General features: G+C 37.2%; 3 protein-coding genes across 13 annotated transcripts; 2 read left to right on the top strand and 1 right to left on the bottom strand.

Moving 5' to 3' along the window:
* Nucleotides 1-3949: 3949 nt before the first annotated feature.
* LOC306868658 (inactive serine/threonine-protein kinase 19-like) lies at nt 3950-9291 on the top strand. Of its 11 annotated transcripts, none has more exons than XM_079414937.1 (7): nt 3950-4006; nt 4118-4311; nt 5424-5572; nt 5690-5925; nt 6003-6100; nt 6179-6326; nt 8683-9291. In XM_079414937.1, coding segments are annotated over exons 2-7 (711 nt in total). In that variant the 5' UTR covers nt 3950-4006; nt 4118-4232; the 3' UTR covers nt 8684-9291. The 11 variants fall into 11 exon arrangements, with proteins under 11 accessions (XP_079271063.1, XP_079271057.1, XP_079271060.1 ...); XM_079414931.1 differs by having other exon boundaries at nt 5427-5572; nt 8683-9145; XM_079414934.1 differs by lacking the exon at nt 8683-9291 and adding an exon at nt 6407-6600 and having other exon boundaries at nt 5427-5572.
* On the bottom strand, nt 7172-13960 carry LOC306868659 (ras-related C3 botulinum toxin substrate 1-like). Its single transcript, XM_079414941.1, has 6 exons — nt 13719-13960; nt 11609-11680; nt 10891-11008; nt 10186-10248; nt 9891-10050; nt 7172-8851 (listed from the first exon to the last, which is right to left on the bottom strand). Exons 1-6 carry the CDS (start codon nt 13751-13753, stop codon nt 8721-8723), a joined length of 579 nt encoding a protein of 192 aa, XP_079271067.1. The 5' UTR covers nt 13754-13960; the 3' UTR covers nt 7172-8720.
* A 1074-nt stretch (nt 13961-15034) lies between these two features.
* smim10l3 (small integral membrane protein 10 like 3) lies at nt 15035-18752 on the top strand. The gene is made up of 2 exons (XM_079410692.1): nt 15035-15266; nt 17959-18752. The coding sequence occupies exons 1-2, from the start codon at nt 15099-15101 to the stop codon at nt 17977-17979; spliced, it is 189 nt and encodes a 62-aa protein (XP_079266818.1). The 5' UTR covers nt 15035-15098; the 3' UTR covers nt 17980-18752.
* The last annotated feature ends 541 nt before the right edge of the window (nt 18753-19293 follow it).

The following is a 19293-nucleotide window of genomic DNA, read 5'->3' as shown; positions in this document are numbered from 1 at the left end:
TAGGATGAAGTCAAGTACTGCCGAAAGAGATGAGTTTTCAGTTGTTGCTTGAAGATTGCCAGGGATCTGGCGTTCTGGATAGGGGTGGGAAGATTATTCCACCAGCCAGGAATGGTGAACGAGAATGTTCTGGAGAGTGATTTTGAGCCTCTCTGTGATGGTACCACAAGGCGTCGCTCACTAGCAGATCTCAAACTTCTGGAGGGGATGTAGGTTCGTAATAGTGAGTGGAAGTAGGAGGGTGCTGAGCCTGTGGTAGTTCTGTACGCAAGCATCAGTGTCTTGAACTGGATGTGAGCTGCCACTGGTAGCCAGTGCAAGGAGATGAAGAGAGGTGTAACATGCGCTCTTTTGGGCTCGTTGAAGATCAGTCGTGCCGTTGCATTCTGAATCATTTGTAGAGGTTTGATTGTGTTTGATGGCAGACCAGCCAGAAGAGCATTGCAGTAGAAACAACAAGGTCTAGTCTAGAAACAACAAGGTCTAGAAACAACAAGGGCCTGGACAAGAAGTTGCGCAGCATGTTCTGTCAGAAAGGGCCTGATCTTTCTGATGTTGTGTAGTGCAAACCTGCAGGATCGAGCAGTGTTTGCAATGTGATATTTGAAGGTCAGCTGGTCATTAAATATTACACCAAGATTTCTGACCGAAGTTGATGGGGTAATCATTGATGAGCCTAACTGAATCATGAAGTCATGCTGTAGAGTCGGAGTGGCAGGGAAGACCAGAAGTTCCGTCTTTGCCAGGTTGAGCTATAGGTGATGTTCTTTCATCCACGCCGAGATGTCTGCCAGGCAACCTGAGATCTGTGCAGCTACCGTTGGGTCATCTGGTTGAAAAGAGAGATAGAGCTGTGTGTCATCGGCATAGCAGTGACAGGAGAAGCCATGTGCATGTATGATAGGACCCAGCGATGTAGTGTATGTGGAGAAGAGGAGGGGTCCAAGAACCGATCCCTGAGGAACTCCAGTGACCAGTTGATGTGGTTTGGATACCTCCCCTCCCCAGGCCACCCTGAAGGATCTACCGGTGAGATAGGATTCAAACCAGCGAAGAGGAATCCCAGTGATGCCCAGTGATGAGAGTGTAGACAGGAGAATCTGATGATTGACAGTGTCAAAAGCAGCAGATAGATCCAGCAGAATGAGGACTGACGATTTGGAATCCGCCTTTGCAGTTCGCAGGGCTTCAGTGACTGAGAGTAGGGAAGATGCCTGTGAGGAGAGATGTGTTGATAATGTGTGTGAGTGCCGGTAAGAGTGTGGGAGAGATTGTTTGGAGAAGGTGTGAGGGGATCGGGTCAAGAGGACATGTTGTAGGATGGCTGGAGATGGGAAGTTTGGATACTTCTGCCTCGGTGAGGGGACAGAAGGAGAAGATGGGAGTTAGAGCAGTGGATGTGGTTGATTGGAGGTCCTGTGGAGTTGAGAACTCGTTACTGATTATTCTAGTTTTGTCTGTGAAAAAAGAGGCAAAGTCATCAGCGGTTATCAAAGTGGTGGGAGGTGGAGGAGGGGGACAGAGGAGAGAATTAAATGTTCTGAAGAGATTACGCATGTCTGGAGCGCTGGTGATCTTGTTGTGGAAATGTGAGGATTTTGCAGTGTGGACTTCAGTAGAGAAAGATGAAAGCAAAGACTGATACCTACTCAGGTCCGACGGATCGTTTGATTTGCGCCATTTTCTCTCTGCCGCTCTGAGTTTGGTCCGATTCTCACGAAGAACATCGGATAACCAGGGGTTAGAAGGAGCAGCCCGTGCTGGCCTGGAGGAGAGAGGACAGATGTCATCTAGGCAAGAGGTTAAGGTAGAGCATAAAGTGTCAGTGGCTGCATTTACATCCAGAGAAGAGAAATGGGTAGGCGAGGGAAGAGAGGAGGATACTACAGAGGAAAGAAGGGAGGGGAATATTTTGATATTCTAGGTATTATCAAATTGCCAGAGTTTTGAGAACGCAGGACGGAGGACTATAATGTGATTAGAGCTCGCCCAAGTACTGAGGAGCTAAGCCATTCAGGGCTTTATAAGTAATTAACAAGATTTTAAAATCTATATGATGTTTGATGGGGAGCCAATGCAGTGTTGACAGAACTGGGCTAATATGGTCGTACTTCCTGGTTCTAGTAAGGACTCTAGCTGCTGCATTTTGGACCAGCTGTAATTTGTTGATCAAGCGTGCAGAACAACCACCCAATAAAGCATTACAATAGTCTAACCTTGAGGTCATAAACGCATTAATTAGTATTTCTGCATTTGACGTTGAGAGCATAGGTCACAATTTAGATATGTTTTTGAGATGGAAATACGCAGTTTTACAGATGCTAGAAACATGGTTTTCAAATGAAAGATTGCTATCAAACAACACACCTAGGTTCCTGACTGATGAAGAAGAATTAACAGAGCAGGTGTCAAGTGTTAGATAGTGCTCTAGGTTATTACATGTGGGGTTTTTAGGTCTGATAATTAACACCTCTGTTTTTTCAGAATTTAGCAGTAAGAAGTTACTCGTCATCCAGTTTTTATATCGACTATGCATCCGTTAGTTTCTCAATTTAGTGTGTTTCACCGGACAGCGAAGAAATATAGAGCTGAGTATCATCAGCATAACAGTGAAAGCTAACACCATGTTTCCTGATAATATCTCCCAAGGGTAACATGTAAAGCGTGAAAAGTAACGGCCCTAGTACTGAGCCTTGAGGTACTCCGTACTGCACTTGTGATCGATATGGTACCTCTTCATTCACTGCTACGAATTGATAAATAATAACAAATACAAAACCCACAATAAGTTTCCTCCAGGTCTCCAGTTTCCCCCACAATCCAAAAACATGCAGGACAGGTGAGCTGGAGTTCATAAGTAAGTGTGTGTGTGTGTGTGTGCGTGCATGTGTGCGCGTGTGTGCGTGTGTGAGTGTTGGCCCTGTGATTAACTGGCCATGCATCCAGGGTGCTTCCTGAATCTCTAAGTGGGTGGATATTTGTGTAATAATATTATTGTATTATTTATAATTATATCATTGTGGGCTTTTGAATGAATGAATAATCCCAGTGTTGGTGCCAACAACGAAAAGAAAAGATAAATAAAACTGGAATACTCTCTAATTGGTATAACTGAGTCATTTTTGGAAATATATAAAGCTTAAGTGACTGACAGCTTCACTGATTTAAAGGGATAGTTTGACAAAAAAGGTTGATGTTGATGGTCCCCATTGATTTCCATAGTATTTGTTTCTATATTATGGAAGTCAGTGGGGACCAGCAACTGTTTGGTTACCCATATTCTTTAAAATATCTTATTTTGTGTTCAACAGAAAAACAGGTTGAGTAAATAATGACAGAATTTTCAGTTTTGGGTGAACTATCCCTTTAAAAGAATTGTCTAATGTTTTTGTTAATATTATTAGCCTAAAGTGTGTGACGGGTCCTTCCTGTAGGTATTGTTTATTATGTTAATCTATCTGTTACTATGTAGATTCTTGCAAATAAAAAAGTTTTGAGTCATAAAAATAAAGCAGTCTGTTCAGTATTTAAAATAGTAATTTAAAATGTGGCATTTAGATAGTTAAGCCTGGTGGGACAGGTGAGGGGGAAAGACGGCCCACCCCTCAGTTCTGTGATAGGGGCCCAACATTTGCTGTGTGGCCCTGTGTGACCTTACAGAGGACAAGCAGTTTAGTGAATGCAAGGATGGATGGGAACCCACAATACAAATAAATAAATTAGCACTGAATCTCATCTGTGACCACAGGACATTGACTTTTGTGAGAGTATGTCAAAAAATGCTGGCTTACTTTGCCCCAGGCGGAGTACAGTTTTTGTCCCGGGATGGCACAAAGTACACAAGTTGTCTTAACCCCCCTTCTAGGCCTCTATACATATAAAAACAGAGTTATTAAGATATATATATATATATATATATATATATATATATATATAACCGCCAGAGAGCAGGCGAGGCGTTCAGTTCATCCTGAAAGCAACGAAGAAGAAGAGTCGCAGTCAGCTGGTATGTTGTTAATGAACTGTGAACAAACATTTAAACTCAAGAGTTACAATAGAACTTATAAAAAGATATATTTCTGAAAACAAAAACTGTGTTTCTGTGTCACTTCGGCAGGAAAATGCTAATTTTATACAAATTTGTCGCTGTTCTCCGCTAGCATACATGCTAGGTAACGTATATGAGGAAAACAATTAAGTGAAGAAGTAGCAGAGCTTAAAATCAGCAAGAAATGAACAGAAAAAGAGCCCTGATGATCGCAGACACCTTCTGTTTAACGAAGAGACGCAGATGTGCAGCCGACAGTCAAGGTAAGACCCACACTTAGCATTAATGTATTAGATTAGAGACAGGTAACTTAGACGTACGTTAAGTCCTCCTTAAAATAATACTTATGTTGTCTCAAGATTTATTATCATAAGATTAATCATTCTGCTAAGATTCATCCAAAACCAATGAATAAATTATTTATAAATGTAAAATTAATACATTTACATTTTTTTTTAAATTAATAACATGCATGCTATATGATTTTTTTTCCATGTTATTATTTACACTGTATCATTCGGCCAATAGTGTTTCATCCCACCTCGTTTTGTAAAAAAAATAGAAAATTGATTAAATAAAAATGCCATATTAATTTTTTTTAAACCAAGACAAAGCGGGTGTTTAGTCTTTACCACAGTAAGTGCAATTAAAATAAAATGTACGAACGTATATTTACATTACATTTAGTTATTTGTGACCCTGGACCATAAAACCAGTCTTAAGTGTCAATTTTTCAAAATTGAGATTTATACATGATCTGAAAGCTGAATACATAAGCTTTCCATTGATTTATGGTTTGTTAGGATAGGACAATATTTGTATATATAAATAGATACAACTATTTGAAAATGTGGAATCTGAGGGTGTAAAAAAAAAAATCTAAATATTGAGAAAATAACCTTTAAAGTTGTGCTAGTGAAGTTCTTAGCAATGCATATTATGAATCAAAAATGAAGTTTTGATATTTATGGTAAGAAATATACAAAATATCTTTATGGAACATGATCTTTATGTAATATCCTAATGATTTTTGGCATAAAAGAAAAACAATTCTGTTAGCTTAAAATATATGTATATCAGTCTGTACATTAGTAATGATTACTGTAATGGCTTTGCTAAGACCGTAAAGCATGTAACTATATTAATATATATTACTATACACATGCTACACAATACAAGCTTAAAAGGGTACACTATACAATATGTAAATGCTACAATCGGCCTGCGTCCCAATGTGCATACTATCCACCCTATCTGCCCTAAATAGTATTGAAAATGACTAATCACATACAATTTAGGATGGATAGTATGCACATTGTGACACAGGCTCGGAGTGAGTTAGAGCCAATACCCATGCTGTATAGTGTTTGTTCAGCAGATGGAGCGGCTGATATCAGGTCAAGCTTGCAGTACCTCATGACACTGTTTTCACGCAAGCTCTTCAACGACAGCCTCCCACCAGTGGTCTTAAAACACCAGCTCTACAGTTTACACAATGACAAAACCGCAGTGGACAAGCAGGTGGTAAGATCAGATTGTTTTAGGCCTACCTATAAATATTCATCTTGGCAAAGTGTGCCAAATCATTTAATAATAATCTTAACGCATTCAGAGTCTCTGGTCTTCTTTTTTCCTCGGCAGAATGAGTTGAGGGAAAACGGCGAGCTGTTGATGTTCCAGCTGGGGTTCGACTCCGAGGCCTACGCTTTGGTGTTTGCAGAAGATTACAGAGCCAAAGTCCTGCAGGGGGAAGCTGGCAGAGGAACGCTGGGAACTGTAGAGAAATTTCTGGCCAAACTAATTCCCAACTGCTCTGATTTGAGTTTCAACAAGGAAAAAATGCTTAAAGAGTTCCTCTTTACAGACTCCGAGATAACGTAAGGATAAGGACACAAATGTTCATATGTTTTTCACTGTCTCTGGTGCTTATTTGAAGATGCTTTTGGACTCTCAGGCAGCTGGTGAAATCAGGCGTCCTCACTGTGAGGGATGCAGGCAGCTGGTGGCTTTCAATCCCAAACTCTGGCAAATTCATTAAGTACTTCATTAAGGGTAGGTTTTTAACATTAGACACGCATGCAGTGGGTTTCCATTTGGTACGGTTTAATATGTGGTCTTTTTTTCTAACAGGACGCAAAGCTGTTCTCGGCATGGTTAAGAAATCCAAATACGGTGAAATTCTCAAGAATGAATTGGAGGAACGCCGCACAACTTCACAGGTCAAATTCCAGATGAAGTATCACATTCATGATCTAATCGGAGCAGAGTTAGTGGAATGGTAAGACTGCTGTATTGAATAGATTTGAGTTGTAATTGTGAGGAGAAGGTCTGAAATGTGATCTTTGTATATGTTTGTAGCGTACAGACAACAGCTGGGACGTTATTACGATACGTGGACGGAAACTAACAGCTCCACTCACTTGACTTAAATTGTACAGGATTGAACTGTGCAATGTATTTATTGCCATATTCTTTTGGTTACAAACAACAGAATCAACTGTGCACAATATAGTTAATAAAAGCTTGCCGAACTTCACTTGAGGGTCAACTGTAATTTTTCCTCTCTGTCTTTGGCCTCACCACTCATGATAGCCAGTTATTAAGGGTTTGAGACTGTTCTTGTGTTGCTGCCAGTCACATGGCATTTACAGCTTACAGTAGTGATTGGCATAAAAACAATTGTGTCCAGAACTGAGTGCCAGTTACCACAGTAAATTTTAAATCACATACTTTCGGGGGTCCTGCACCAAGCAATAAAAGCCTTCCACTTTTTCATATCCAACCTATAAACCTTGTGCGCCAAGAATTTTGTCTTTGAACCTCCCTTTTTTGCTGTAGCGCTCTATAGCATCATCGTTGACAAGCCAACAAAAATGTTAGATTGTTTTATTAATGTCTATACCTACCCCTAACAATAATGCAAATACAGTACTTTTCATTGTTCAGTATAACAAAAATTAGGCTATATTGATGTGCGCATGCCCAGTAGCCGTAGCTGTATCCCTTCTAGTCTTAACCAGTAATTAGCTGGTCAAGTGGCAATACAAACAAGAAGACAGAAGACAATGAATGCAGCTCTGAAAGGGCTTCATAATGGGTATAATTGAAACAAAACAATGTTTTAGGGTTTAATCTAAATTTATTGTATTTTATTATCTCTGTAAAACAAGTGACATCATGAATACCCCTAAAAACAGGGTTACGATCTGGCTATAACTGCAGATAGAAATCGCTTGATAAAGTAATCACAAATGACGCACATTCTGTATTTGTGCCTCAGGACAGTTCAAGTATGCATGCAATCGTGTTAGATGTCAGAATACCTTGTACATGATGTGCTGTTCGAATCAATAAGACAAGCAATCGATTTCAGGAAATAAACACATTTGACAGTTACATGTTAGTACAGTAAGAATTAAAATGTTAGTTAAAAGTGATTAATGATAAGGGGAATAAACCGCAATGAGAAGATTTACTTCACATGAACTAAGTCCTGTAGTGTGCGCTCTGACAGTAGTCTGTTGCTTTTTGTAACATTAGCAAATATTTAAAAAAAAAGTGTCAAAAAGAAGAAAGTTTCTAAAAATGTGTTAAACATATGGCTGTAGAGGGTGTATTATAAATGCCCAAAGAGCATCAAGGTGTTCATATACCGCTAAATTAAGATTGACACTAAATGTCCCATGTGATCCATTAGATATTTAAAAAAAGCCGTTGTTGAACATCTAAGCAGGACGCTGATATTTGGGGACTGGAAATATTTGGAGGCATCAATACAGGTATTATGAGACCTCTTGATCAACAAAACATGAATTTCCTGGCCATGTTTCACCTTAAATAGAAAGCTGGAGAGTATACTTTGATTATATAAAATAAAGCCTATTTTTAGGATCATTATATAGATTTTTTTTAATTGAGATATAATATTACTTCAATACAAAAATACTTAAAATTAAAAATATATCCATTGTAATAAGGGAGATTTAATTGATGAAAATGGTCCTAAAAACAGGCTTCATTCTTGGACATTCTTGGCTTGGACATGTTTTCGTGCATAATTAGTGCGGCCTTAAATTACAGTATAACCCCCTTCAAAGCAAATAGTGTGCACATAACTTCATAATGAAGAAGTATAAAAGTCTCATCTTTCCATTAACAGAACCTCAAGTTTCAAGTGTGAGGTAAGCTGACTTCACTGTATCGCTTTCAAAAAAAAGTGTGTTAAACCACAAGACATCACATTTGCTTCACAGTAGCCAACGGTTAGCTGTGGTTTGCCAAATGGTTGCAGACCTTTAGGGGGGAAAAAGCAACAAATGTGGTGTATTGCAGGGCCGCCCCACTAATGTAGTGCTATTTGGCAAGATCCTCATTTCTTTCAAACAAAGACTGTAAACAAACATTATGGGTTATCAATGGAAGGAACCAACTTCAGGACATTGTTAACCATATAAAAGTTAATATCCATTAGTCAAAGGCCGCAGGTCGTCCAATAGTATGTGTCTGTCTAAGGGAGATGGGTTGGGGATCGATTTTTCACTACAACTATTGATAAAAGTTTTGTGAAGGTATAAAGTTGTACTGGTAATTACAATGGAGGAAAACATGGTCTCATTTCTCACTTCTCCCCTCAGAAATACAGTTTGGATCACAGCAATCTTTCCTCAGAACTCTAGAGCAGCAGGCATTTCCTCTTCCTCTTCTTGACAGGGGGAGGGCAGAGCACGGCCCGGATGGCCTCGTCAAACACCGTCTTAAGGCCGCGCTGTGTGAGCGCTGAGCACTCCAGATACTTGACAGACCCTGCGAAATAAAAAGACAAGAGCTTTTTAGCCCTAACTTTTTCAAAAATATTCAGTAGAAAATACTGAATTCCAATCAGAATGCTTAGTAATGCGGACACCAAAGTGGAATATTTATATATTTAACTCTGTGCACTTGTAAAGTGTAAAGCTTATGTAGTGTATACTTTGTTTTTGTAAAGACATGCACTCTAAAAACTTTTATTGTTGTCCAATTTCTGTGCTATTTTTCTCCAGAAGTTATGAATGGGAAAAATATATAATTGTACTCTTAAACTAAAGCCATCTCTCACACATGTGCTTGTCAATGCGGGCATCTGTTGTTTGTGCACTATCCAGTATTTTGTTTCTTAGTTTCACTTTCTACTGTGAAAACCGCAAGTATACTTTGGGCTTAACACCTTAATCTATATAAAAGTAATAATAAACTCAAAAGCATTCACTTGTACTGTAACAAAATTTACTCTAACTCTAAAATAATCAGGTCCACTGAAAATAAACATAGTAATGAAAGTAAAACCTAAAATTAGTCCTAAAAACAGGTTTCACTTTTGTTACTCAAAGTATAATTTGAAGACTTCATTTACAAAAACATAACTCCATTTTGTTTTTTTACAATTTTCAAAAAACGTTTTTTTTGTTCATTGTTCATTCCAATTAATCTCAATCAAACTGCATTGGGTTTTTTGATTAGGTTAAAAAATAACAAAAAATACAGCTAAATAATGCAATAAAACAAACACGATAACAATAAACATGATTTTTGAAAATTTAAACAAAACTGAGTTCTGTTTTTGCAAATAAACTCTTCATTTGTTTTTCAAATGCATGGAAAACTACATGAAGGAATCTTAATTATATCTAAAAATAATTTAAAATATTTATAATAATTTGAAAACACATTAATGGCAACTTGTTTGGATAAAGAAAAACAACTGCTTTAAAATGCCGTTTTAAAGTGAAAGATTTGTTACACTTATTAAATAACTGATTTATTTCATGTTTTCATGAGATTTATAAACATGTTCGGTTCCACCTACCGATCTCTTTGGCCATGGCCAGGCCTTGAGGGTAGGTGATGGGAGTGAGCTTCTTCTCCTTCAGTTTCTCAATGGTGTCCTTGTCATCTCTCAGATCAAGCTTGGTTCCAACCAGGATGATTGGAGTATTTGGACAGTGATGTCTCACTTCTGGATACCACTGAACACACACAAGAAATAGACATGCGGTTTCAGTCCTGCTTGCACTGTGCTAAACCTGAAATAATTATTTCAAGATAAAGCTCTAATAACATCTGCTAGCTTGGTTCTACGTTCTACTTTGAAAAGTACTTACCTTTGCACGAACATTCTCAAAAGAGGCAGGGCTCACAAGGGAGAAGCAGATGAGAAACACGTCCTATGGGACAAAAGCATTTATGATGTACCAATGGAGTGCATTTCCACTATTTACATCCACTCAGCACCATTCATATGTGGTACATTTTATGCAGTGGCTCATAGTTTGCTTGTCTACCAGCAATGCCTCAGACTGGTATCTGAACAAATGCTGTGGTTTAATTAAAAGTGACAATGCATATGATAAAATATGATTGCATTCATGGAAAATTAATCCATGACTAATGGTTATAGTGCAAACCCTGTTGACTACAGAGTCACTATACATAGTCACTATTAGTTCATATTCCAAACATTTATGGCTGCATGTATTACCAATAGAAAGCTATTTTAAATGCCACACAGTCATCTTCATTCATTTAATGCAACCTCAGAGATCCTTCAAAAGGCCATCATTTTAGTGGCAGCCTAGAGTGAGCTACAAAAAACAATAATAAGAATGGAAGAATAACTTCGATCTTAACAAGATTTATGTCAACTCATGGAAAGGGACAGTGTGAATGCAAAGGTCCCTGTTAAATTTCATGTATACAGTAAGTTATTTTATATGTTTTTTTATTTAAAAAATGGTTGGTAAAGAAACACACTGTTTGACACTTAAAACTTCTCCTTGGTTTCTAAAAAGACAGGCTGCCGTTCTTACTGTTTGAGGGTACGACAGGGGACGAAGTCTGTCATAATCCTCCTGTCCAGCTGTATCCCAGAGACCCAGATTCACTGGTTTCCCATCCACCATCACATTTGCAGAGTAATTATCAAATCTGTCAATTCAAAGGCAATGCAGTTCTGAATGTTAATCAGGGACCACCAGGTTAAACTGAATGTGAAATGCTGTCTGGAAACAAACGCAGAATTTAAGTAAAACAAGCAAAGTTTCAGCTTTGTGAAAATCACAGTCAAAGGAAGTTTCGAATCCAGTAAATGTTCACATTTAATACATCTCTCTGAAAAACCATTCTAAACGGCCGAATCACAGCTGAGATAAAATATTTCAGTATATTGGATATTTCCAATTATCCCTGGCAAAATGATGGTGCTATTTTCATGTCTCTGTCGTCACTCATACCAACACCCTTTAGAATAGTGTCATTTACAGTTACACGGTTGCCTTACCATTCTGACTTGCCTGCCTGAATAGAAGAATAATTAATATTCAGTGTAATTAATCATTCATATACAGTGACCAGCTTGATTCTACTGTTCTGTTTTCTATGCTGAAATGGACAACTTTTCCTAGAGGAAGCTTTAAGCTAATCTACAATAATAACTTGCGTAATAATAAATATCAATATTCACAGCTGCATTATCGTGACAAACTCGAGTGAGTGATCAGGACCCTGACGTGAAGCGGAGGTACTCACACTGTGGGGATGTATTCTCCAGGAAAGGCATTGGTTGTGTAGCTGATCAGCAGGCATGTTTTACCCACAGCTCTGGAATGAAGAAGATGAACACATCACGATAAACACATGGCCTGCTACAGGATAGTATCATTAACTACAACAAAAACTGAAAAACTGGTCTGGTGAAGTAACTCTGCCAAAACAGTTCTCATATGACTAGCACTTAAGGCCTGAGATTTCCAGAAAGTGACGCATTTTGTGCCGTTTACTTCCTGAAAGCAGTTTTAATTTTCATCAGCAGGCAAATAAGAGGCCTATGTTACATTTGTTAACCTTTTTTTTCTTTATTGACTGTTTAATAACAATGGAAAATAAACAAAAAAAGTTAACTTTTATAAAAAAAAAAAAAAAAATGCTGTCATGTACATGAAGTGTCATCCAGAAAATGTGTCCATTAACATAACTATGAACAAATATTGTAAAAAAAATATATTTAACCCTGTCATGACAAATGAAATCAGTCAAAAAATGTATTTTTATTTACTTTTTTTTTTTTTTAAACGGAACAGTTTATTGAACCGTTACAAAAATATGAAACAGAATCTTTAAAAACCTGCATGTGTTTTGTATCATGGAATATATAATATGTTGGAATGATAGATTAATGATAATTGTGTTGCTATAAAACATCAAATTTATTCAGAGGCCCAAACTACATATGAAATTTGTGGAGCAGCTGCTGATATTTATATGCCCAACAAAGAAAAATGAAATTCTGATCTTTATAACAGTATAACAGACAACTTATATAAATATCAGTTTTCACTCTGTATCTCCCAATAACATGTCTTAGAAAGATAATTTAATGTTTAGAGGCTCAAAAGCCTGATGCATCATATCTGATACTCAGATTTTAACATGGTTTTTCTGAAAAATTATGCAAGGAAAATCAAATAAAAGTTGCATCAGTCCAGTAAATGTTCATCTTGAAATATTAAAAATATATAAAAGTTATTGGTTTATTTTATATATATATATTTATATATATATATATATATATATATATATATATATATATATATATATATATATATATATATATATATATTTTTTTTTTTTTTACACAGATTTCACAGCAAAAGCATGTGTATTACAACTTGAATGTGGATCGTTTGCCTAGAAGGCCTTAACTAACTATTTCTAGCAAAGTTTTGATCATGTTAATAATTTAGAGGTATCAATAGTAGACAATATAGAGCAGGAATCTTCAAATCTGGCCCATTCCTGCAGAGTTTAGCTCTAACCCTAATCAAACACACCTGAGCTGCTAATCAGAGTCTTCAAGATCATTAGAAAATCACAGGTAGGTGAGTTTGATCAGGGTTGGAGCTAAACTCTGCAGCAGATTGGCCCTCCAGGGAAAGATTTGAGGAACCCTGCTATAGAATTAAAGATCTACTGACAGCCCTAAAAATATTTTAATTGTCTAGCTGATCAAGTACAGCGTACAAACTCATGAATCAGCAAAAGCTATGAAAGATAGATTGAATTGCTCAATTTATTATAAAGTACAGATCAAAGTCCAGCTATGACCTTACTGTACACCTACTGAAGCTTGAAGTTATCTCGGTCTGCTAAAAAACAATCATAAATTCACATTCTGTGTTTGACATGTGGGTGTTTCTTGATCTCAGTGCTGAATTCTACTGGAATCTAATGAATATGTTGAAGGCAGCACTTAAGACTGTGAGAAACTCTGCAGGACAGTGGGGCCCCAGGAACAGGGGTGTTAGGGTCAGTTATAACACCGTTGCGGGCCCTATAACGGAGATGTTGTCTTAACACCTAGGGAGCTGCCTATAAGCATCACGCGAGTGTTTCTTCTAGTTAGTAGTTAATTTGACCATCAGAGCCTAGTTGTGACGTCACATGCACTCCGTGCCTCAGATAATGCGCGTGACGCGTTTTTGGCCTCACGCGCGTCCATGAGGCCAAAAAGCTGTTTAATGTTGCGGTTCACAAGCTTTTGTGACACAGCCAGTGAAACAATGTTAGCCGAGCCATGTTTAGGGTGAGAAATATTAGTACAGAGAGTCACAAACCGTGGAGAGACAGTAAAGTTACTCACCCGTCCCCGACGACCACACACTTGATGGCCTGCATGACTTTAACTCGATATATACTTTCCCTCCGTGAGAAATGTATCAAGATTAGTCAAACAGACGACGCCGTTCACAACAACACTTATTCAGCTGCACAGTATAACACTTTTATACAACTACTTTTCCACCTTCTCTCATTCCCACACAGAGGAATGAAGTCGAGTAAGAAACTTTGAAGCCACCACCCAAGACAGGAAGCGATTTACGAGCACACTTCCGCTCGGTGTTCTAGCACAGAATAAAAGTCCTCCAGCTGGCGCCCATCTTTCCCTGCACTTATTTTGTTTCGTTTTATTTATTTATTTAGTATTAAAGAATTCCAAATACAGCCAGGGGTACAAACACATTAGTATAAATAAAACACAATCAAAAGATAAAGTCAAATAAAACATGGCAATGTTTACATACACGAACACATTTTACAGCTTTTTGTTTTTTTCAAACTTGGCATGTTTATGTTTTCTTGAACCTCTGCCTTTAAAACTAAAAACAAAGGCTTATTTCCCAATATTTACATTTATGTATACTAAATTTAGCCAATAGAAGTAGCAGATTAATTAAATAATATTCTTTAAGATAAGACATGCCATACAGTATATTACAATTACTAAACAATACACATAGTGTTCAAAACGAAGACAAAATTGCTATTCTAGTATTACTCTTCTGATAACCTGTTTTACCGAGAAAACACAGAAGCTTGATATTATTAGGCCTGGTTTTGTATCTCTCTTTTTTTCTGAATGTCTAATTTCACATTTTAAAAATTCTGAACAAAAACCTGCTCAATAAAAATTGTACATAAAATTACAAAATATTTATCTTTTACTAAATGTCCCATATGTACAGAATTAAAACTTCTTGTCATTGTTTTATGCACTTTTATACATTCAGCTGCACCCACTGAATCTACAGCTTCAAAGGAATCGGTGTGTAGTGAGTCAGATTATTGAATGATTCTTTTGAGTCGGTTCCTTTTAGTGAATCAAAACAGGGCAAGGGCGTGACCATTGTTGTTTGATTCCCGAATTAATGACTCTGATGAGCCGGTTCGCTTTTAAGTGGCCCCCACTTGTTTTAATTCATCAGCGTTTGCTCACTTAATTATTTAATATTCATGTGAGAGAAATATAGTAAGGTTAAGCGGATCTGCTTTCTTATCCATCAGTTTTCCTAAGCTTGGGAAGCAGTGCACTTATTTTGACGTTGACAGGAAGTAGAAGTTGATGACATCCGGTCATGAGTCCACCTTTCCTAGTCAGAATAATAGCAGGGTGGAGAATGAGTTCTGAGACGAGATGAGGCTCGTGTGTCATCTGTGAGAGGGGTCAGTGAAGCGGTCTCTTATGGCGGGACTGTCGCAGTTAGTGCTGCGTGTGTCCGGCTCGTACGGGGTGTTTTCTAAAGGACTCAGCAGAACTCTGCTCATCTTCTTTGATCTCGCCTGGAGACTCAGAATCAGATTCCCTTACCTCTATGTTATCGCCTCCATGATGTTTAACGTGCGACTGCAGGTGAGAGTCTGTCTGTCTGTCTAGCTATCATATGTCTATCTGTCTGTCTGTCTAGCTATCATATGTCTATCTATCTATCTATCTATCTATCTATCTATCTATCTATCTATCTATCTATCTGTCTATCTGTCTGTCTGTCTGTCTGTCTGTCTAAATGCATGTCTGTCTGTATGTATATCTATATGTATATCTATCTATCTGTCTGTCTAAATGCCTATCTATCTATCTATCTATCTATCTATCTATCTATCTATCTATCTATCTATCTATCTATCTGTCTGTCTGTCTGTCTGTCTGTCTGTCTGTCTGTCTGTCTGTATGTATATCTAGGGAAGTCGTGGCGTAATGGTTAGAGAGTCGGACTCGTAATCCAAAGGTTGTGGGTTCGAGTCTCAGGCCGGCAGGGATTGTAGGTGGGGGGAGTGAATGTCCAGCGCTCTCTCCACCCTCAATACCACGACTGAGGTGCCCTTGAGCAAGGCACCGGACCCCCAACTGCTCCCCGGGCGCCGCAGCATAAATGGCTGCCCAATGCTCCGGGTGTGTGTTCACGGTGTGTGTGTGTTCATTGTGTGTGTGTGTTCACTGCTGTGTGTGTGCGCACGATGGATGGGTTAAATGCAGAGCACGAATTCCGAGTATGGGTCACCATACTTGGCTGTATGTCACTTCACTACTCACTTCATATCTGATTGTCTTTCTGTCTGTCTGCCTGTCTATCTATCTGATTATCTATCTATCTATCTATCTGACTAACTATCTGATTTTCTATCTATCTGATTGTCTGTCTCTGTGTCTACCTTGTGTTCATATTTTTCTATCTGTGAGTCACTAATGATTTAGACCTAATTGTTTGACCATAATTACCATAATTTGGTCAGTTATTTCAGTTAAACTGAACATATTTATCAAACTTGTCTGATAACTGTTACATTTTAGACAGACATTCAAATCAAACAAACTTCAGAAACTTCCCCAAATTGTAGATTTTGCTAATATTTTTTTCTGAAGAAAGATAAGCATATATAGTGATGAAAGCCAAAATATTAAATGTCATGGATAAATATTTACTGAGTAATACATTATTTTGTAGAGGGGGGTTAAAAATGACTTCAGAAAGATGGCAGCATCATTATATTATTTTTACACAGAGACTGGTAACTCTATTAGTCAAGTCTGTTGACCTTAGCAATCTTTGTGACCATTCAAAAATGGGGAAACAGCACTTTTCGAGTTTTTTTTTTCTCCAAAGTTTGCATGCCTATAACTCAAAAAGTATTAAAGATATTGCAAGATGATTTTAGATTCTAGTTCTTAATAAACGTTTCTTTTAGAGTCTTCATTTTCAAGGCCATGTATCGTTCAGTCTAGGGATGCAACGATAGCATTTTTTCAGATCCGATCCGATCCTGAAAATTCTGAGTATCTGCCGATACCGATCCAATCCGATACCAGCGCAGTTTTTTTTAAATCGATGTAGAATTTCTATACTTCTGTGTGTCTTACTCTTTTGTGTGTTAAACACAATCTACTACATATAGATAACTTCATTTTAATGAAAAAAATATGTAATCATAATCTATGACAAAAATACTATTATAAACTTGATTTATAATACAGCAAAAGATACTCTAGAAAAATCATGGGTGCACAATAATTTTATAAAACCTAGTGAAACATTTTTATTTACAAATAAAAGTGAATAAGTGTAGGACTAAATCTGGTGAAATTATACACATTGCTCTTTGAATTGTTGTAAAATACATTCATGAAAAAACAAGCAAATACATTTATTATATAAATATATAGGCTACTATAAAATTAAAAGACATTTCTTTTAAATCTATAGCACAGTAATGAAGGCAGCAACATATGATAGATAGGACAGAACAAGAAAGACTGTTAATAATCGTTCATTGCGCAAAAGTATTATAATAAGACTCCAATATAGAGCAGCAGAAAGCGCTTATGAGCATCCCGTGCAGAATGATGCGCTTGAAGCGACACGGAGTCCGCATAGAAACGTTCAAAGTACAAAGGGAAGAGATATTGATGCATAGTGTATTAAATCTGTGCGTACGTTTATTGACAGCCGTGTCGGAGAGAAGAGTTTACCTGAACTTGAGTTTAAAGACTTAAATATTCATCTGTACCTCAGATTAAACTATGGAACAGCTTCAGAACACTTGAAATATAGCGCATGATAACTTTATGGTGCTTTCTAATGTGTTTGTGCTTTCGTGGGGCTCAACAATAACACAGAATAGTATACGCACAATATCGGATTTGGATCGGGCTCGTCTGACCGATACCCGATCCGCAGAAAATGACCGTATCGGAGCCGATACCGATACTGAGTATCGGATCGATGCATCCCTAGTTCAGTCCCAGAGATATGGGCTTCTCAACGAGGCTCCATATTTAGATTGTTGAATATTACCTATTTTCATGGGGTGAAAACCAAATGTTGGTCATTTTGTATAGAGCTGATACTTATAGTATTCAGTAATGCTGAAATTAGAAATATATCTTGTTTCCCTCTATCGAAACATTTGTTTAGGACATACCTGTTTGGGTACCTCTGGTTGAATTGATATGGAATGACCCAATATATTTATTCTACAATCCATTTTTATATATTGTAGGAGCTTACTTTTTTTGTACTTAAATATTTTCTTTGTCCCTCTTTCAGGTTCACATTGAGATACATTGATTGACACTGAATAGCTGCTGCTTTGATATTCCATCTTGTTGAACCGAAGCCCAGTGATGGCTCTCAACTCTATGGTTTCCACAGACTTCATCAATAAAGATCATGAATTATCTATAGCTCTGAGACATACAGACAAAAACATGCTGACTGGGATCCCAGTAGGAATTATTTGTGCAAAATGGACATCGGCTTCATCGGAGGAGATGACTAGGAACGTATGATGATGCATCTCTCACAGTTTCATGTTATTTTCTTTATTTGAGAAAGGTAAGCACCTCATGCTCAGCTGTTGGACGGTACGGGACCCTCAGACTCAAAATACACGTTTGGGATGAGTTGCTGTGCCCCAGTGTACTTTTAACAGAGGGAATGCATGATAAAAACAGTTAAAATGTGTTTTTTGCACACATTTCAGTTTTGCATATCAAAAGAAATTTTGATTAATATATAGCTTTTTTGGGCTTGTTTAGTCACCGCATGTCAGCTCACAGTGGGACGGACTCCACCGTTCACCTCCGTCATCTACTCACTAACACAGTGGCAACTGTTACAGAAAACTACAGGGATTTGTATATATAGATGGATTTATTTGTATGTTTTTGTTATTATTCAATCTGTGCATTAAATTGCACATGCATTTTGGGAGGATTGTGAATATACTGTAATTTAAACTTTGACAAATTATGAAGAGTTTTTTTTTTTTGCCTCGCCCTGTGATGCTTTTTACATTATTAAATGAATGCTCCAAGTTTAATAAAAGTTTCTATCAGTTACCACAGAAAGTCGGTGTTTTTCAAGTTCCTGTGCACAAAATATACTTTAGCATTGTGTGATGAAAAATGTTATTGCATCCAGAAAAAAAGAAATGGGACTGTAGTTTAGTTTTTCGACACTAGAGGACACCAAGTCATTCGTCCTTTTTTTTTTTTTTACCATTTCAGTATTAATTTAAAATAAAATCTTTTTATTACAGAAACAGAAAACAGAAAAGACACCTTTCAGGAGAACATTAATGAGCAAAATGTAACAAACAAGAGGGAAAAGAGACACAAACTATATCTTTTAAATTGAAAATGTCTTTATTAAATTGATATTAGCAAATACATTTTAAATTGATGGACAGGGTAATTATATCTCATTCATTGTTTAGAACCAAACTTGGAAAAATGATAAATCTCAGAATCTTTTTTCATCATTTTTTATAATTATTATTATTTTTGACTGTCCCTTTAAAACCAGTTTTGCTCTTACAGTAGAGATTGTCTCAGATCAGCATATTCTGACTTTAAATGTGCAGTAAGTTATTTTTTAGCT

Source organism: Barbus barbus (assembly GCF_936440315.1).
Source record: "Barbus barbus genome assembly, chromosome: 4".
Classification (NCBI taxonomy): Eukaryota; Metazoa; Chordata; class Actinopteri; order Cypriniformes; family Cyprinidae; genus Barbus; species Barbus barbus.
The sequence above is the reverse complement of the archived record's forward strand: the minus strand, read 5'-3'. Positions and strand labels throughout refer to the sequence as shown.